This window comes from Macaca fascicularis, chromosome 19 (genome assembly GCF_037993035.2).
Source record: "Macaca fascicularis isolate 582-1 chromosome 19, T2T-MFA8v1.1".
Lineage (NCBI taxonomy): Eukaryota > Metazoa > Chordata > Mammalia > Primates > Cercopithecidae > Macaca > Macaca fascicularis.
The window spans coordinates 52,523,648-52,545,000 of record NC_088393.1 but is presented as its reverse complement, the minus strand read 5'-3'; the positions used below and the strand labels follow the sequence as shown (position 1 = coordinate 52,545,000).

The 21,353-nt window shown below is 46.9% G+C and overlaps 1 protein-coding gene across 4 annotated transcripts in view; it reads left to right on the top strand.

Moving 5' to 3' along the window:
• The window catches only part of CEACAM20 (CEA cell adhesion molecule 20), a 38,107-nt gene that overhangs the window by 5,042 nt on the left and 11,712 nt on the right, over nucleotides 1-21,353 (top strand). For 2 of the 4 annotated variants that reach the window (XM_005589531.5, XM_005589530.5), the window contains exons 1-5: nucleotides 8,799-9,014; nucleotides 13,552-13,695; nucleotides 14,537-14,812; nucleotides 15,679-15,957; nucleotides 17,843-18,121. In XM_005589531.5, the coding sequence (XP_005589588.3) occupies nucleotides 8,963-9,014; nucleotides 13,552-13,695; nucleotides 14,537-14,812; nucleotides 15,679-15,957; nucleotides 17,843-18,121 (1,030 nt within the window). In that variant the 5' untranslated portion in view covers nucleotides 8,799-8,962. Of the gene's footprint in view, nucleotides 1-8,798; nucleotides 9,015-13,327; nucleotides 13,696-14,536; nucleotides 14,813-15,678; nucleotides 15,958-17,842; nucleotides 18,122-21,353 lie in introns of those variants that run through there. The other 2 variants (XM_074023864.1, XM_065534585.2) reach the window with 2 other exon arrangements.

The following is a 21,353-nucleotide window of genomic DNA, read 5'->3' as shown; positions in this document are numbered from 1 at the left end:
GGCCCAGGCTGGTCTCAAACTCCTGGGCTCAAGCAATCACCCCACCTTGGCCTCCCAAAGTGTTGGATTTATGGGCGTGAGTCACTGCACCTGGCCTCGTCTGATGGTCTTCTTACCTGCTATGTCCCTAGCACCTAGAATAGGCATGGTAGGCACTCAGGAAATATATGTTGAGTGGCTCTCAGTCAGTTCGGGCTGCTAGAACATACCGCAGATTGGATGATTTGTAAAGAACAGAAAGCTATTTCATGCAGTTCTGGAGGCTGGAAGGCCTATATGAGGGTGCTAGCATCGTCAGATTCTGGTGGGGCCTCTCTTCTCGGGTGACAGACTGCCGTCTCCTTGTTGCATTCCCCACATAGTGGAAAGTGAACAAGAGAGCTCTCTGAGGTCCCTTTTATAAGGGCACTAACCCCTTTGGGAGGGACCTGATTACCTCCCAAAGTTTCCGCCTCCTAAAACCATCACATGAAGGGTCAGGATTTCAACATCTGAATGACAGAGAGACAAACATTCAGTCCACAGCAGTGACAGAGTGAGTGAATACGTACCCCGTCACAGGGCGGCAGTGAGATTACGACGCAGGGCAGTCATGACATCCAGTGGGAATTCGCATTTGTTGATGGCTTATGCTGTGTCAGGCATTGTTCTGAGCACTTTCCTGGCACTGACTCATTCGATCCTCACAACTGTCTTGTGTGGAGAGACTGTGATTTCTCCTAGTCTGCAGATGGGGCACATGGAAGCATGCAAGGGTGACAAATTTTTCCCAATGAACCATGGCTGGGATGTAAAGGACTGTCCTGCCGGCCCAGGCAGTCAGATAGCCTTGTGCTCATAACTGGTGCCACAAGCCAGGGTGACAGATGGCCTGGCACACTGAAGTCAGGTGTTCATAACCACAGAGCTTCCTAGGAGGCAAAAGCATCATCATCTACTTTGCTTTATTATTTTATTTTAATTGAGATGGGGTCTCACCATGTTGCCCAGGCTGGTCTTGAAATCCTGGGCTCAAGTGATTCTCCCACCTTAGCCTCCCGAAGTGCTGGGATTACAGGTGTAAGCCACCATGCCTGGGCATCATCTCCATTTTAGAGCTGAGAAAAGTGGTCCCTAGAGAAGGGAGCTGACCTGCTGAGGCCACCCAGTTAGCAAGTGGGGGTCAGGATTTGAACCCACGCACTCTGGCTCCAGAGCCAGCTGGCTCAGCCTGATGCTTTATCAGGGCAGATACTTTGTGACTGCGTGTAGCAGCAGTAAGACACAAGCAGGGCAGCAAAATGAGGCAGCTGAGTGAGTCACGATCTCTTTCTTGCAATGCCAAGCTGCCCCTTATACCCTAAGTAACAGTTCCAGAGTTTTCTAAGCCTCCTGTTGAATCACCCATCCTCTCTCACTTCCTGTATTCTAGACCCACCTGACCTTCCTTCTGTGCCTCAATTTCAAAAACTTTTCACGTGCTGCTCCCCCTGGCTCACCTCTATGCCCTTCAGGTCTCAGCTACCATGTCCCCTCCTCCAGGAAGCTTTCCCTGATCCTGAAGCTGAGCCAGGTGCCCCCTTTGAATTCCTCCATCCCAGCCCTGCCTACTCTGGGTTGTTATCGTCTGGGGACAGGTCTGTCTCCCCCACTGGACTGTGAGCCTCTGTGAGAACAGGATTGGGGCTGTCTTAGTGCTGTGTCCCCAGTACCACCAGGAGCAGGGGTCAGCCCAGAAGAGAATTCAGGAGTGGGCGCGATGGCTCACGCCTGTAATCCCAGCACTTCAGGAGGCTGAGGCAGGTGGATTGCTTGAGCTCATGAGTTCAAGACAAGCCTGGGCTACATGGTGAAATTCCATTTCTACTAAAAATACAAAAATTAGGGGATTGGGTGCCAAGACGGCTGAATAAGAACAGCTCCAGCCTCCAGTTCCCAGCATGAGTGACACAGAAGACGGGTGATTTCTGCATTTCCAACTGAGGTACCAGGTTCATCTCACTGGGGTGTGTCAGACAGTCGGTGCAGGACAGTGGGTGCAGCCCAACCAGCGAGAGCCGAAGCAGGGTGAGGCATCGCCTCACCTGGAAGTGCAAGGGAGAAGGGAATTCCTTTTTCCTAGCCAAAGGAAACCGTGACACAACACCTGGAAAATCGGGTCACTTCCACCCTAATACTGCGCTTTACCAAGGGTATTAGCAAATAGCACACCAGGAGATTGTATCCCGCGCCTGACTTGGAGGGTCCTACACCCACGGAGCCTCCCTCATTGCTAGCACAGCAGTCTGAGATCTAACTGCAAGGTGGCAGCGAGGCTGGGGGAGGGGCGCCTGCCATTGCTGAGGCTTACGTAGGTAAACAAAGCTGCCTGGAGGCTCGATCTGGGTGGAGCCCACCGCAGCTCATGGAGGCCCACCTGCCTCTGTAGACTCCACCTCTGGGGACAGGGCATAGCTAAATGAAAAGAAGCAGAAACCTCTGAAGATGTAAACGTCCCTGTCTGACAGCTTTGAAGAGAGTAGTGATTCTCCTAGCATGGAGGTTGAGATCTGAGAACGGACAGACTGCCTGCTCAAGTGGGTCCCTGACCCCCAAGTAGCCTAACTGGGAGACATCCCCCACTAGGGGCAGACTGACACTTCACACCTCACACGGTCTCCGAGGGTACACCTCTGAGATGAAGCTTCCAGAGGAACAATCAGACAGCAACACTTGCTGTTCAGCAATATTCTCTCTTCTGCAGCCTCCGCTGCTGATACCCAGGCAAACAGGGTCTGGACTGGACCTCAAGCAAACTCCAACAGACTTGCAGCTGAGGGTCCTGACAGTTAGAAGGAAAACTAACAAACAGAAAGGACATCCAAACCAAAACCCCATCTGTACGTCACCATCATCAAAGACCAAAGGTAGATAAAACCACAAAGATGGGGAAAAAGCAGTGCAGAAAACCTGAAAACTCAAAAAATCAGAGTGCATCTCCCCCTCCAAAGGAATGCAGCTCCTCGCCAGCAATGGAACAAAGCTGGATGGAGAATGACTTTGACAAGTTGAGAGAAGAAGGCTTCAGTCGATCAAACTTCTCAAAGCTAAAGGAGGAACTACAAACCCAGCACAAAGAAACTAAAAACCTTGAAAAAAGATTTGATGAATGGATAACTAGAATAACCAATGCAGAGAAGTCCATAAACGACCTGATATAGATGAAAACCATGACACAAGAACTATGTGACAAATGCACAAGCTTCAGTAGCCGACTCGATCAACTGGAAGAAAGAATATCAGTGACTGAAGATGAAATGGAATGAAATGAAGTGAGAAGAGAAGTTTAGAGAAAAAAGAGTAAAAAGAAATGAACAAAGCCTCCAAGAAATATGGGATTATGTGAAAAGACCAAATCTACATCTGATTGGTGTACCTGAAAGTGACGGGGAGAATGGAACCAAGTTGGAAAACACTCTGCAGGATATTATCCAGGAGAACTTCCCCAACCTAGCAAGGCAGGCCAACATTCAAATTCAGGAAATACAGAGAATGCCACAAAGATACTCCTTGAGAAGAGCAACTCCAAGACACATAATTGTCAGATTCACCAAAGTTGAAATGAAGGAAAAAATGTAAAGGGCAGCCAGAGAGAAAGGTCGGGTTACCCACAAAGGGAATCCCATCAGACTAACAGCAGATCTCTCAGCAGAAACTCTACAAGCCAGAAGAGAGTGGGAGCCAATATTCAACATTCTTAAAGAAAAGAATTTTCAACCCAGAATTTCATATCCAGCCAAACTAAACTTCATAAGTGAAGCAGAAATAAAGTCCTTTACAGACAAGCAAATGCTGAGAGATTTTGTCACCACCAGGCCTGCCCTACAAGAGTTCCTGAAGGAAGCACTAAACATGGAAAGGAACAACCAGTACCAGCCACTGCAAAAACATGCCAAAATGTAAAGACCATCGATGCTAGGAAGAAACTGCATCAACTAATGAGCAAAATAACCAGCTAACATCATAATGACAGGATCAAGTTCACACATAACAATATTAACCTTAAATGTAAATGGGCTAAATGCTCCAATTAAAAGACACAGACTGGCAAATTGGATAAAGAGTCAATACCCATCAGTTTGCTGTATTCAGGAGACCCATCTCACGTGCAGAGACACACATAGGCTCAAAATAAAGGGATGGAGGAAGATCTACCAAGCAAATGGAAAACAAAAAAAGGCAGGGGTTGCAATCCTAGTCTCTGATAAAACAGACTTTAAACGAACAAAGATCAAAAGAGACAAAGAAGGCCATTACATAATGGTAAAGGGATCAATTCAACAAGAGCTAACTATCCTAAATATATATGCACCCAATGCAGGAGCACCTAGATTCATAAAGCAAGTCCTTAGAGACTTACGAAGAGACTTAGACTCCCACACAATAATAATGAGAGACTTTAACACCCCACTGTCAACATTAGACAGATCGAGACAGAAAGCTAACAAGGATATCCAGGAATTGAACTCAGCTCTTCACCAAGCAGACCTAATAGACATCTACAGAACTCTCCACCCCACATCAACAGAATATACATTCTTCTCAGCACCACATCACACTTATTCCAAAATTGACCACATAGTTGGAAGTAAAACACTCCTCAGCAAATGTACAAGAACAGAAATTATAACAAACTGTCTCTCAGACCACAGTGCAATCAAACTAGAACTCAGGACTAAGAAACTCAATCAAAACTGCTCAACTACATGGAAACTGAACAACCTGCTCCTGAATGACTACTGGGTGCATAACGAAATGAAGGCAGAAATAAAGATGTTCTTTGAAACCAATGAGAACAAAGATACAACATACCAGAATCTCTGGGACACATTTAAAGCAGTGTGTAGAGGGAAATTTATAGCACTAAATGCCCACAAGAGAAAGCAGGAAAGATCTAAAATTGACACTGTAACATCACAATTAAAAGAACTAGAGAAGCAAGAGCAAACACATCCAAAAGCTAGCAGAAGGCAAGAAATAACTAAGATCAGAGCAGAACTGAAGGAGATAGAGACACAAAAAACCCTTCAAAAAATCAATGAATCCAGGAGCTGGTTTTTTGAAAAGATCAACAAAATTGATAGGCCACTAGCAAGACTAATAAAGAAGAAAGGAGAGAAGAATCAAATAGCCACAATAAAAAATGATAAAGGGGATATCACCACCGACCCCACAGAAATACAAACTACCATCAGAGAATACTATAAACACCTCTACACAAATAAACTAGAAAACCTAGAAGAAATGGATAAATTCCTGGACACATACACTCTCCCAAGACTCAACCAGGAAGAAGTTGAATTCCTGAATAGACCAATAGTAGGCTCTGAAATGGAGGCAATAATTAATAGCCTACCAACCAAAAAAAGTCCAGGACCAGAGGGATTCACAGTCAAATTCTACCAGAGGTAGAAGCAGGAGCTGGTACCATTCCTTCTGAAACTATTCCAATCAATAGAAAAAAAGGGAATCCTCCCTAACTCATTTTATGAGGCCAACATTATCCTGATACCAAAGCCTGGCAAAGACACAACAAAAAAAGAGAATTTTAGACCAATATCCCTGAGGAACATCGATGCAAAAATCCTCAATAAAATACTGGCAAACCGAATCCAGCAGCACATCAAAAAGCTTATCCATCATGATCAAGTGGGCTTCATCCCTGGGATGCAAGGCTGGTTCAACATATGCAAATCAATAAACGTAATCCAGCATATAAACAGAACCAAAGACAAAAACCACATGATTATCTCAACAGATGCAGGAAAGGCCTTTGACAAAATTCAACAGCGCTTCATGCTGAAAACTCTCAATAAATTTGGTACTGATGGAACGTATCTCAAAATAATAAGAGCTATTTGTGACAAACCCACAGCCAATATCATACTGAATGGGCAAAAACTGGAAGCATTCCCCTTAAAAACTGGCACAAGACAGGGATGCCCTCTGTCACCACTCCTATTCAACATAGTGTTGGAAGTTCTGGCCAGGGCAATCAGGCAAGAGAAAGAAATAAAGGGTATTCAATTAGGAAAAGAAGAAGTCAAATTGTCCCTGTTTGCAGATGACATGAGTGTATATTTAGAAAACCCCATCATCTCAGCCCAAAATCTCCTTAAGCTGATAAGCAACTTCAGCAAAGTCTCAGGATACAAAATCAATGTGCAAAAATCACAAGCATTCTTATACACCAATAATAGACAAACAGCCAAATCGTGAATGAACTTCCATTCACAATTGCTTCAAAGAGAATAAAATACCTAGAAATCCAACTTACAAGGGATGTGAAGGACCTCTTCAAGGAGAACTACGAACCACTGCTCAATGAAATAAAAGAAGACACAAACAAATGGAAGAACATTCCATGCTCATGGATAGGAAGAATCAATATCGTGAAAATGGCCATACTGCCCAAGGTAATTTATAGATTCAATGCCATCCCTATTAAGCTACCAATACTTTCTTCACAGAATTGGAAAAAACTACTTTAAAGCTCATGTAGAACCAAAAAAGAGCCCACATTGCCAAGATAATCCTGAGTCAAAAGAACAAAGCTGGAGGCATCATGCTACCTGACTTCAAACTATACTACAAGGCTACAGTAACGAAAACAGCATGGTACTGGTACCAAAACAGAGATATAGACCAATGGAACAGAACAGAGCCCTCAGAAATAATACCACACATCTACAACCATCTGATCTTTGACAAACCTGACAAAAACAAGAAATGGGGAAAGGATTCCCTATTTAATAAATGGTGCTGGGAATACTGGTTAGCCATAAGTAGAAAGCTGAAACTGGATCCCTTCCTTATTCCTTATACAAAAATTAATTCAAGATGGATTAAAGACTTAAATGTTAGACCTAAAACCATAGAAACCCTAGAAGAAAACCTAGGCGATACCATTCAGGACATAGGCATAGACAAGGACTTCATATCTAAAACACCAAAAGCAATGGCAACAAAAGCCAAAATTGACAAATGGTATCTAATTAAACTAAAGAGCTTCTGCACAGCAAAAGAAACTACTGTCAGAGTGAACAGTCAACCTATAGAATGGGAGAAAATTTTTGCAATCTACTCATCTGACAAAGGGCTAACTAATATCCAGAACCTACAAAGAACTCAAACAAATTTACAAAAAAAAACAAACAACCCCATCAAAAAGTGGGCAAAGGAAACGAACAGACACTTCTCAAAAGAAGACATTTATATAGCCAACAGACACATGAAATAATGCTCATCATCACTAGCCATCAGAGAAATGCAAATCAAAACCACAGTGAGATACCGTCTCACACCAGTTAGAATGGCAATCATTATAAAGTCAGGAAACAACAGGTACTGGAGAGGATGTGGAGAAATAGGAACACTTTTACACTGTTGGTGGGACTGTAAACTAGTTCAACCATTGTGGAAGACAGTGTGGTGATTCCTCAAGGATCTAGAACTAGAAATACCATTTGACCCAGTCATCCCATTACTGGGGATATACCCAAAGGATTGTAAATCATGCTGCTATAAAGACACATGCACATGTATGTTTATTGCAGCACTATTCACAATAGCAAAGACTTGGAACCAACCCAAATGTCCATCAATGACAGACTGGATTAAGAAAATGTGGCACATACACACCACGGAATACTATGCAGCCATAAAAAAGGATGAGTTCTTGTCCTTTGTAGGGACATGGATGCAGCTGGAAGCCATCATTCTCAGCAAACTATCGCAAGAACAGAAAACCAAACACCGCATGTTCTCACTCATAGGTGGGAATTGAACAATGAGATCACTTGGACATAGGAAGGGGAACATCACACACCAGGGCCTGTTGTGGGGTGGGGAGGGGGGGAGGGATAGCATTAGGAGATATACCTAATGTAAATGACGAGTTAATGGGTGCAGCACACAAACATGGCACATGTATATATATGTAATAAACCTGCATGTTGTGCACATGTACCCTAGAACATAAAATATAATTTAAAAAAAAAATTAGCTGGGTGTGGAGGCACACGCCTGTAGTCCCAGCTACTAGGCAGTCTGAGGCAGGAGAATCACTTGAGCCTGGGAGGTGGAGATTGCAGGAAGCTGAAATCATGCCACTGTACTCCAGCCTGGGCAACAGAGCAAGACTCCATCTAAAAAAAAAAAAGGAAGAGAATTCAGGAAGTATTTGTTAAGTAAATTAGTGGATGGATACATGATACATGGATTAATGATAGTTCCCTCAGCTGGTTGGTTCTGTTAAATCTTCTGGGTCTGGGTCTATATACTCTCAAAGACCAACAGCTTGTCTTGCTCATAGAGATTTTTTTAAAAGTAACTTTTATGTATAGAACCTTTACTATTTTCTCCAAGTTTCAGCTCAGATGTCCACTCCTCCAGGAAGCCCTCCCTGCCCCTTCTCCCAAGACCACGTCGAGCTCCTCCTGGAGTTCCCCCAGTCCTGCTCAGTCTGTGATTCCTGCCGGTCTGACTCCAGAGCTTTCGTTTATGACTGGGATCTATATCACAAGCATGATTCCAGCTCATTTAATATTTATTGGCTGCTTATAATGAACTTGGCACTGGGCCTGGTTATTAAGCTCTCAGAAACAAGGAGCTGGTCATTGTTGTTTTTTTCTTATCATTGCTATTGACCATCGTAATCTCAGTTCCTGGTCTCCAGGGTTCCTGGACTTTCCGCTCTCCACGCTGGGCAGGGAAGGAAAGTCAGCCCTGGGGGTGGAGGGCAGAGGTGGGGTCAAAGTTACTTCCCTGCCACCACCCCTGTCTGTCCCGAGAGCGGCAGTCACTACAGTGTGTGTGACTTTGTAGCAGTGGGGGAGAGGAGAGAAGGGAGGTGGAGGGGCTGCAGCTGGAGTGAGGACTGTGTCTGTGTGTGCAAGCCGGGACAACAGACGGCCTGGCACACTGAAGTCAGGTGCTGGGACCCATGGGGCCTGCTGACTTATGGGGACACCACTGGATGGGAATCCTGCTCTCAGGTGAGTGGGGGTGGAGGGGGGTTGTATCCATCTATTTGTCAGTGGTGTGTGTGTGTGTGTGTGTGTGTGTGTGTGTGTGTGCATGCGCGCACACTCGAGGAAAGAGATGGAGGCAGAGAAAAAAAAAATGGAGACACAGAAACAGAGACAGAAATAAAGACAGATACAGATATAAAGATAGGGCCGGGCGTGGTGGCTCACATCTGTAATCCCAGCACTTTGGGAGGCTGAGGTGGGCAGATCACTTGAGACCAGGAGTTTGAGACCAGCCTGGAAAACATGGCAAAACCCATGTGTCTACTAAAAATACAAAAATTAGCCGGGTGTGGTGGCAGGCGCCTATAGTCCCAGCTATTTGGGGGGCTGAGGTAGGAGAATCACTTGAACCTTGAACTCGGCAGCGGAGGCTGCAGTGAACCGAGATCACACTACAGCACCCCAGTCTGAGTGACACAGCAAGACCCTATCTCAAAAAAGAAAGAAAGAAAGAGAGAGAGAGAGAGAAAGAAAGAAAAAGAAAGAAAGAAAGAGAAAGAAAGAAAGAGAGGCCGGGCGCGGTGGCTCAAGCCTGTAATCCCAGCACTTTGGGAGGCCGAGGCGGGCGGATCACAAGGTCAGGAGATCGAGACCATCCTGGCTAACATGGTGAAACCCCGTCTCTACTAAAAAATACAAAAAACTAGCCAGGCGAGGTGGCGGGCGCCTGTAGTCCCAGCTACTCGGGAGGCTGAGGCAGGAGAATGGCGTGAACCCGGGAGGCGGAGGCTGCAGTGAGCTGAGATCCGGCCACTGCACTCCAGCCTGGGTGACAGAGCAAGACTCCGTCTCAAAAAAAAAAAAAAGAAAGAGAAAGAAAGAAAGAGAAAGATAGAAATAAAGACAGATACAAAAGAGATTGACAGAAGGAGACCTAAACAGAGACCAGAGACAAAGAGAGAGACAAAAATATATGTATATTTGTCAGTGGTGTGTGTGTGTGTACACACTTGAGGAAAGAGAGACAGAGGCAGAGAGAAACAGACACAGAGACAGAAACAAATACAGATGCAAGAGACTGACAGAAGGAGACATAAACAGAGACTAGAGACAAGAGAGAAAGCCAAAGTGTGTGTGTGTGTGTGTGTGTGTGTGTGTGTGTGTGTGTGTACAGAGAAAGAGAGAGAGAAAGATGGAGTCAGAGCCATAGAACCAGAGACCCAGGGAGAAAGAGAGAGAGAGAGGGAAACACAGGAAGAAGAGATACACAGGGAGACAGAGACAAAAGGTAAAAATTAACCTTAGAAATGTTACCAGTGGAGGCCAGGCGCAGTGGCTCATGACTGTAATCCCAGCACTTCGGGGGGCCGAGGTGGGTGGATCACATGGTCAGGAGTTCAAGAACAGCCTGGCCAAGATGGTGAAACACTGTCTCTACTAAATACAAAAATTAACTGGGTGTGGTGGTGGGCACCTGTAATCCCAGCTACTTGGGTGGCTGAGGCAGATAATTGCTTGAACCCGGGAGGCAGAAGTTGCAATGAGCCGAGATTGTGCCATTACACTCCAGCCTGGGTGAGAGTAAAAGTCTGTCTCAAAAAAAAAAAAAAAAAAAAAAAGAAAGGAAAGAAAGAGAGAGAGAGAGAGAAAGAAAGAAAAGAAAAGAAAAGAAAGACCAGTGGGAAAAACAGGGAGGGGCAGAGAGGGATGGAGACAGAGAACAAAGAGACAGGGAGAGAACTGTGTAAAGACACAGACAGAAATAGATTCAGAGACACGGGGAGAGAGGGAGTATCACGGAGATTCAGACAAGCAGATGAGAGATAGGCGGAGGGAGGCTGTGCCAGCCCTGGGTGGCCAGGTCCATGGATCAGGATGGGGATGAATGTGAAATTTCTGCCTAAAAGGCATCTGAGACAAAAGGAAGAAACTAGAATATTTTGACGAAAAAAGTATTTTGGAAGTGAAGACATTATTTTGCAACAGGTCATGTGCAGAGGTGAGGGCTCAGCCCAGCCTTGCTGTGTGTCTCTGAGACCAGCTTCTCCTTCTCTGGGCCGGCGCTTCCTGGCTGACCCTGGAAGGTTGCAGGGGCTCCGTAGTCCTGGGAGGCTGAGAGTTATCAGCCGCATCCACAGGTGTCTCTGTGAGTGTTGCCTCTTCCTGATGGGACAAAGGCAGGGCAATGTGAGAAGAAAGCCAGAGGGAAGGGGCCACGGCAGGCTTTCCACGGAGGGAGGCTTCCTGTCTCGGGCGGATATGATGAGGCCCCTATCAATGCTTTCGCTCACATAATTTCACTTATCCTTATGACAGTTAAGTGAGGCTGGAACTGTTACTACCTCCATTTTTCAAATGGGGAAACTGGGGCTCAGATAGGGGATATCACTTGCCCAAATAAATGGCAAAAATGAGATTCAAACCCAAGTGGTCAGGCTCTGAGGCTGTGGGCCTAACCTCTAATAGCATTTGAGGCAGAGAAACCACAGACACGAGAACCCGTCATCAAGACTACCATCATCGTCATCATCGTTGCCATCATGGTGGCTGAATATTTGCTATGAACTCTGTTAAGCATGTCACATTTGATAATCTCACTCAGACTTCACAACCACCAGATAAGCTGAGTTCTACTATTATCTCCATTTTTCAGTTGAAGAAACTGAGCCGCACAAAGAGAAAGTCCCTTACCCATGATAGTAGGGCTAGTAAGTGACAGAGCTCATATTTGTTCCTAAGAGCTCGTGCCCTTATTCACTGACTGGGCAGAGAATGGGGCAGTGTTAGGGCCACATTGGGGCCCTTTTGAGAGGGGCAGAGGGTCTGCGTTAATGGGGCTCTTGGGAGAGATGAGGTCAGTTGCATGTGAGCACAGCTGCTGGGGTTCGGCCCCAGCAAAGTCTCATGTTTTGTTTGTTTGTTTGTTTTTGTTTTGAGACAAAGTCTAGCTCTGTCACCCAGGCTGGAGTGCAATGGCACTATCTCGGCTCACCACCACCTCTGCCTCCTGGGTTCAAGAGATTGTCGTGCCTCAGCCTCCCAAGTAGCTGGGTTTATAGGTGCTTGTCACCACACCCGGCTAGTTTTTGTATTTTTTTGTTTGTTTGTTTGTAGAGACGGGGTTTCACCATGTTGACCAGGGTGATCTCAAACTCTTGGCCTCAAGTGATCCGCTCGCCTCGACCTCCCAAAGGGCTGGGATTACAAGCATGAGCCACCGTGCCAGGTCCCATAGTCTCTTGCAGCCTCCGTAGTGGTGTGCAGAATGATCAAATGGAAAACTGGGAACTCATTTTTTGTGTGTGTGTTTGTATTTTTTTTTAAGACAGGATCTTGCTCTGTCACCCAGGCTGGAGTGCAATGGTGCCATCACAGCTCACTGCAGCCTCAAACACCCAGGCTCAAGTGATCCTCCCATTTCAGACTGTAGCTGGGACTACAGATGTACGCCAACACCCCCAGCTAATTTTAAAAAATTTTAGTACAGACAAAGCTTCACTATGTTGCCCAGGCTGGTCTCAAATTCCTTAGCTCAAGTGATCGTCCCACTTCAGCCTCCCAAAGTACTGAGATAACAGGCATGAGCCACCATACCCCGCCAAAAACTGGGAACTTCTGCTATCTTGTTCTCCTTTCCTCCCCATGCAAGTGAAATCTTGCCTAGGGGCACATCAGAGGAAGTACCAAAAGTCAATATTTTTCACCAAGATCACAGTAGAAGTACCTGTTAATCAAGGGCTGGCTCTGTGGCCATCTCTGGGCTGACAGGAGGAATTATTACAGTGTTGAGAGCGCAGTCTTCAGGGCCTGGCAGGCCAGGTTTTTAGCTTCTGCCATTGATAATACCGTCTTGGTGAGTGACATCACTTCTCTGAGCATCGGTTTTCCTCTATGTGGAATACAGGGACCATCATGTGGCTCCAGTAGAGGGCACATCATTGGAGAGAACACAGTGACTATCAGGCAGCCCAATTAAAGTTTGCCAATATTCATTACCACCCCCACAACAACCCTAGGAAGCAGGTGATAGTACAGAGACTGAGGCTCAGAGAGGACAAAAACATGCTGCAGCTGGGCACAGTGGCTCATGCCTGTAATTCCAGCACTTTGGGAGGCTGAGGCAGGCAGATCACATGAGGTCAAGAGTTCGAGACCAGTCTGGCCAACATGGCAAAACCCCGTCTCTACTAAAAACACAAAAATTAGTTAGGCGTGGTGGCCTGTGCCTGTAATCCCAGCTACTTAGGAGGCTGAGGCTGGAGAATCACCTGAACCCAGGAGGTGGAGGTTGCAGCGAGCTGAGATTGTGCCACTGTATGCCAGCCTGGGCGACAGAGCCAGACTCTGCCTCAGGAAACAAAAACACACAAACAAAAACCAAACAAACAAACAAAAAACATGCTGCAGGTCACATAGCTGGTAAGTAATGAGTAGGACTCAGGTCTCCATGGGTGGAATGCCAGCCCTATGACCTCAGAGCTCCCTGTGCTTCTGAAGACCCTAGTCAGGCACCCCCCAACACACCTCTCCCTCCCTGAATGCCTCCTCTCTCCCCTTCTAGCCTCGCTTTGGACCCTATGGAATCCTCCAGCTGCAGCCCAGCTCACCCTTGATGCCAACCCACTTGATGCCACCCAAAGTGAGGATGTTGTTCTGTCTGTGTTTGGGACCCCCAGGATACCCCAGATTCATGGCAGATCCAGAGGTGGGAGCCAGAAAACAAGATGGTCATGTTGATCTCTGCCTCCATGGAGATCCCCCATCCGGGCCTCACACCCAAAGTCCCAAGAGGACGAATCTGATTGGCTCAGCCAGAGTCTGGCAATAACTGGTCCAGTCATCTGTGCCAGGGGTCGGGGTAAAGAGGGAGGGCTGTGACTGTCATGGCTGGGGTGGGCAAAGTTGGCTAAAAAGTGGGTGGGGGGGCTGGGTGCAGTTCCTTATGCCTGTCATTTCCAGCACTTTGGGAGGCTGAGATGGGTGGATTACTTGAGCCCAGGAGTTCGAGACCCACCTGGGCAACATAGGGAGACACCATGTCTACAAAAAAAAAAAAAAAAATTTCACCAGGTATGGTAGTGTACACCTGTAGTCCCAGCTATTTGGGAAGCTGAGGTGGGAGGATCGCTTGAGCCCATGAGGTCAAGGTTGCAGTAACTATGATTGCACCATTGCACTCCAGCCTGGGTGACAGAGCGAAACCCTATATCAATAAAGAAAAAGAGTGGGTAGGGGGCCCTTGCTGGCACCCGTGTCATAAGCTTGATTGTCATTGCAGTTGACATTGATTGACCCCTGGTCAGGTCCCAGACCCTTTGCTTCACTTGCACAATCACTTTGAATGGGACTTGGAGAAGGGAAGTAACTTGCCCAAGATGACGCCTAGAATGAGCAGTAGATCCAGCATTCAAGCCCAGGCATCCAACTCCAGAGTGTCTTCCAGCAATTCCAGTCTAGTCCTGTTTCTCTGGGTCCCCCTGTGACTACATCTTGTTTGTTCTTCCTCTACCTGTGTCTCTGCCTCTGTCTCCCTCGCTTGCTTTCAGAGCTGGCCAAGCCTACCATTGCAGTCAGCCCGGGCACTGCCATTGAGCAGAAGGATATGGTGACCTTCTACTGCAACACCAAGGATGTCAACATTACCATCCACTGGGTTTCCAACAACCTCTCCCTCGTGTTCCATGAGCGCATGCAGCTGTCCAAGGATGGCAAGAACCTCACCATCCTCGTTGTCCAGCGGGAGGACTCGGGGACTTACCATTGTGAAGCTCGAGATGCCCTTCTGCGCCAGAGCAGCGACCCCATCTTCCTGGACGTGAAGTGTGAGTCCCTTTCCATTCTCTCCAACCCCTCACCAACACTCACTTCCTTAGTGCCTCGTTCAGTCTCACAGCTTGAAATACCATCCAGATGTGGACTTGTCTACCTTTGAACTTCAGATGTATAACTGTTTGACATCTCTACTTGGATTCTACTGGAAACCTCCAACTTAATGTGTCTAAAATTGAGCTCCCAAACCTCAGACGTTTGATCCAAAACCTTGCCTGGATAGGGGTGAGCAAAGAGCATTAGCAGGCTCACTTTATTTATTTATTTATTTATTCATTCATTCATTCATTCATTTTATTTGAGACAAGATCTCACTCTGTTGTCCAGGCTGTTGTGCAGTGGTGCAATCATAGCTCAATGCAGCCTCGACCTCCTGGGCTCAAGCAATCCTCCTGCCTCAGCCTCCCGAGTAGCTGGGACTACAGGCATGAGCCATTGCACCTGGCTAATTTTTAAATTTTTTGTAGAGATGGGATCTTGATAGGTTGCCCTGACTGGTCTTAAACTCCTTGCTCCAATCAATCCTCTTGCCTCAGCCTTCCAAAATACAACTCATATATAACACGTACACATACCGTGCAATACCACAGACATACAACACACACTCACACAAAACATAACAGGTGTGAGCTACCTTAACCATTCAGCTGGCATACTTTAGACGTATCTTTCAACCTTGCTTTACCCAGGGATGAGGCTGACATTTCATTTCCATCTGACTACTGCACCTCGTTTGTAATTGATCTAGCCTTTGAGTGGGGAGGAGGGAAATAAAGTATTTATTGATCCGTTAAAGACCTCCATAAGAGACCTGTTGCTGATGCTATTGTTACTGCTGTAATTGTTCCTCTCCTCTCAGATGGTCCTGATCCTGTTGAAATCAAATTGATGTCTGGTGTTGCCAGTGGGGAGGTGGTTGAGGTGATGGAGGGCTCTGACGTGACCTTCTTGGCGGAAACAAAGTCTCACCCACCCTCTGCCTATACGTGGTTTCTCCTTGACTCCATTCTGTCTCACACCACGAGCACATTCACCATCCATGCTGTGTCCAGAGAACATGAGGGCCTGTACAAGTGCTTGGTGTCCAACAGTGCCACCCACCTGTCCCGCCTAGGTACTCTGAAGGTTCAAGTCCTCGGTAAGTCTCCTTTCCTGGTTCCTCTCCTTTGTTCTTCTGAGAGTCAGATGCTGGCCATGTCAGAAGGAACCAAGAGTTCTTAATCCAGGGCCTTTGGATACAGTGTGAGGGAGAAACCCCTGCATGACATTGAGTTGCTTGCATAATGTTTGCGCCGTATTCTAGAGGAAGGGTCCAGGATTGTCATCAGATTTTTGAAGGGATCTTGAACTCTAAAAAAAAAACCTTAAGAGGCCAGGCACGGTGGCTCGCGCCTGTAATCCCAGCACTTTGGGAGGCTGAGGCGGGCAGATTATGAGGTCAGGAGATCGAGATCACCCTGGCTAACACAGTGAAACCCCATCTCTACTAAAAATACAAAAAATTAGCCGGGCGTGGTGGCGGGCACCTGTAGTCCCAGCTACTCGGGAGGCTGAGGCAGGAGAATGGCGTGAACCCGGGAGGCGGAGCTTGCAGTGAGCTGAGATCGGGCCACTGCACTTCAGCCTGGGCGACAGAGCAAGACTCTGCCTAAAAAACAAAAAAATCTTAAGAGCCACTGAGCTGCATCAATACCCCAGAGTTTGAGGAGGACCAGGGGGATATCCAATGCAGCTGGTGACTGAGCAGGGCTCCGACCACAGGGAAGGCTGGGCACACTGGCTCCTTTGCCTGGCCTGGCACATCCTGCAGGAGACCCTGGTGGCTCTCTAGGGGGTGCCCATGATTTGATTCTCTGAAGATGGGGGGAGGTTAACTGTCTACATTTAAAAACACTAACACAACACTCACGTACTCCATACACACACAGATAATAACCCCACATGCACAGCACACTCACGCACATGTACAATACACACAGTAAACACAACTCATATATAACACGTACACATACTGTGCAATACCACAGACATACAACACACACTCACACAAAACATACACACATATAGCATGCACACAACAGAGGCGTACAACTCACTCATCACAAAGTATATAACACATCAGACATACAACACATACACACAAACCCACAACACATACAAATCCACAGCACATACACACAAACCCACAGCACACACCTCCACACAGCATATGCATACAAATCCATAACACATACACACAAACTCACAACACACACGCAAAATGGTCACACATACAACACATATACAACACACATGACATGCAAAACACAGACACACATATCTCACATACATCTACACAACAAACAAGATCACATATACATGACACACTCACATAAAACATATATACACCTAATATGCACTAATGGACACACACAACATATATCATTGACATTCAGCACCGGCTAAACATTACAGCCATTCAACATCAGACACTCAAGATGGACAACATGGAAAACACACCACATACCATACAGTCAACACCCTCAACACATACATACAACAGACACACAATGCACACACAAAATACATACACATACCACATGTAGCACATACTCAGTGCATATGCACACATCACACAACACAAACACATAACACAAACAATACCACAGACACAGAACACACACTCATATACAAAAAAATACACATAACATATACTCACGTACAAAGTGCACATGTGTACCACACACATACTTCATATTCAACACATACACCCAACACACACAAGAAATGCAAAACACACGCGCACCACACTCTCTCCGTATACACAAAACTCATTACATATTCACATGAAAAATCACACAACACACATTCATCCACAAAAGACATACATGTACCCCGCATACCAGTCATATGCAAATCCTATACACATACACACCACCCACAACACACACACACACACTCCTGGAAAAACTTGTGGGCCCCACAAGGGCAAGAGATGGGGGAAATCTTCCTGAACCTGACCCTGTACCTCCACGTGTTTCCAGAAAAACTGACCACGCCAAGAGTCGTGCCTTCAAGCCTGAACCTTGTGGAGAACGCCAGGTCCGTGGACCTGACCTGCCAAACCGTCAATGAGACTGTGAATGTCCAGTGGTTCGTGAGTGGCCAGCCCCTCCTGCCCAGTGAGCACCTGCAGCTGTCAGCTGGAAACAGGACCCTGACCATCCACGGCCTCCAGCGGAATGACACGGGGCCCTATGCCTGTGAGGTCTGGAACTGGGGCAGCTGGGCCCGGAGTGAGCCCCTTGAGCTGACCATCAACTGTGAGTCAGCCGGGGCCTGGACCTTCCCCTTCTCCCTGCTTCCCTCCTTCTCTTTAAGTTCTTCCTTCCAATCATTCATGCTATGATTATTGAGCTCCTGCTCTGTGCCAGGCATGAATCTGGGCACTGGACAAGGCCAAGCGCCTGCCCTCAGGGGGCTTATGTTCTAGTGGAGAAACCAGACCATAAACAGAGAAGCACGGGATAAGGCTTAGGGACACCACCAGATTTAAGCTTTCCCAGGGTCTCACTGGCCCTTGTCTACGGGGAGGCAAACATAGAAGCCAGGGAGAAGGGGAGTAAGAGGAGCTGTATTTGTCTGGATCCTTGGAGAAGCAGACCCCAAGGTGGGATTAACGGGATTATTCATGCAAGGGTTTTATTAGGGGAAATGCTCCTGTGAGGATAACTAGGGAGGCAGCTGCAGGAAGGTTGGGGAGAGCCATCAGACTGAGAGACTGAGATGCGAGTGTGACCCCAAGTGACAGGGAGAGGGACAGAGACTTGAATAGAAGCACCTGGATAACCATGCAGTTGAAGGAACACCCATCAAAGCTGTTGGGACCTCCCATGTCTCCCAGGAAGGGGCCTGCCTTAGTTTCCTGGATGCACTCAGGTACTGGCAGGGTGCAGCCTGTGGGAGGGCTGGGAGTAGATCTGGGGGCACAGCAATTGGGCCCTTGGTCAATTACATTTCTGCTGTTGGAGGTCTTTGAAGAGCTTCTCCTGGTGGCCACAATGGCAACTGTCCAGTGTTGCAGCTGTCCAGAATGGCCACTGTCGGGTGTTGAGAAGTGGTTGCACTGTGGATGTATTTTGAATATGCTGCTGACTGATATTAGGTGAAAGAGAAAGAAAGGAGTCAAGAATGACTCTAAGGTTTATTGCCTGAGCCACTGAAAGGATGTAGGAGTCATGAACCAAGATGGAGAAGATTGGGGGAGAAGAGGTTTCTGCTGGGAGAGAAAGGAGGGGTGCACTTTTGTACATGAGAAGTAGCAGGGAACGCAGAGGTAGGGGTTAAGTACATGTCTTTGCTCCTCTTTACACTTCTCTGTTGCTCTCTCCTCTTTCCTTCTCAATTCAGTCGTTAAACCAAAAATATATATTTTGTGCTCTCTCTGTGGTAAGCAACATGTTGAGCATTTGATACTTGCCATGATTTTCAGCTTTCACAGCCTGCTGGAGATGGCGAGGTCACTAAGTAGGCAAATAAAACACAGCATGATAAATGGGAACTTGGGGGACAAAGGGAGGGTATGGGGAGCCCAAAGGAAGCCTCCATCTGAGGCATGTTGCGAAGGCTCATCATGAATGGGGATGTCCACCGTGAGAGCTGAAGGATGAGTTGGAGTAGGCTGGTTAGAGCAGAGGCAGAGAAGAGCATTCCAGGCAGAGGGAAGAGAGTGTGCGACGGCTTTGAGGCAAGAGAGAGTGTAACAAGGATGGAATCTCCGAGTGGGATTTAATTCCTGAATGAGAGCAAGAGGTGTGGAAAGGTGGGACCGGAGGGGGTCTGTAAGGATCAAATTGTAAATGGCCTCATCAGCCACAGGCTTTGTCCCAAGGGCACTGGGGAGCCACAGAGGGTTCTGAACACAGGAGGGACAGTGACAATTTAGTACTTAGGAAGACTTCTCTGGCTACTGTGTGGAGGATGAGACTGGAATGGGGAGACCAGGAGGAGCTGGGATGCAGGTGAGGGATCCAAGTGGCCATGAGGTCAGGATAGGGAGAAATGAACAGGTTCAAAGGATGTTTGGGAGGGAGCAGAGAAGGAGTATTCCTCCCCTCCTGGAATATCTCAATTAGCAACCTTTTGCATCCCTTCTAGTGTTTTACATTAATTTAAATAAAGTTTGACTCTTAAACTCTTTTAGGTTTTTTACAAAATAGAGACAGGGTCTTACTATGTTGCCTTGGCTGGTCTTGAACCCCTGAGCTCAAGCGATCTCCCTGCCTCAGCCTCCCAAAGTGCTGGGATTATAGGCATGAGCCATGGCTCCAGGCCCAAACTCTTTTAATTTATATGAGAAATCCAACAACTACTTTCATTTGTTTCCTTCTGGTATGTGGTAGAAGAGAAAAGTGACAATGATCCCCTCTGACATTACAAAGAAAATTTGCACGTGTTTATACCATTGAGAATACACAGGACTAGAAGTTAGGAATTATAGGCACGGGACACAGCCACAATTTCCCTCACTCCCCCACTTCCTTCTCCCTCCCTCCCTCCCTTCCTTCCTCCCTTCCTCCCTTAGGAATTATATGCACAGGACACAGCCACAATTTCCCTCCCTCCCTTCTTCCCTTCCTCTCTTCCTCCCTCCCTCTCTCCCTCCCTCCGTCCCTCTCCCTCTCTTTCTCTCTTTCTCTCCTTCTTTCTTCCTTCGCACTCTGTCTCCTAGGCCGGAGTGCAGTGGCGCAACCTTGGCTTGCTGGCTTGCTGCAACTTCAGCCTCCCAGGTTCAAGCGATTCTTAGCCACTCTAGTAGCTGCAATTACAGTCATGTGCTACCACATCTAGCTGGTTTTTATTTTTATTTTTCAGTAGTGACATGATTCACCACATTAGTCAGGCTGGTTTTGAACTCCTGGTCTCAGGAGTTCCACTCACATCCACCTACCTCGGCTTCCCAGAGTGCTGGGATTACAGGTGTGAGCCACTGCGCTTGGCCTAGCAACAATTTCTGATGCCCAAGTGACCTAAAACTCTTCTTTGAATTAACTTTTGCAAAGGCAGGGGTTTTCTTTGTTTTGTTTTTTGTTTTTTTTTTCTGAGATGGAATCTTGCTGTCTCACCCAGGCTGAACCGCAATGGCACGATCTCAGCTCACTGCAACCTCCACCTCACAGTTTCAAGCGATTCTCCTGCCTCAGCCTCCCAAGTAGCTGGGACTACAGGTGCCCGCCACCACACCTGGCTAATTTTTTGTATTTTTAGTAGAGACGGGGTTTCACCGTGTTAGCCAGGATGGTCTCGATCTCCTGACCTCGCGATCCACCCACTTCGGCCTCCCAAAGTGCTGGGATTACAGGCGTGAGCCACTGCGCCCGGCCCTTGTTTTTGTTTTGATCTCGCCCACCCACAGTGTTGTGGACCACACTGTGCTTGTCAGACAGCTAAGGAGCAAAAGGGAGCATGTTCTGTTTATTTTACTGAAATTCCAAGGTGAAAGTGAATGGCTCGCTGATGGGGGCCAGGGTGCATCACGTTTGGTTTTACACACAG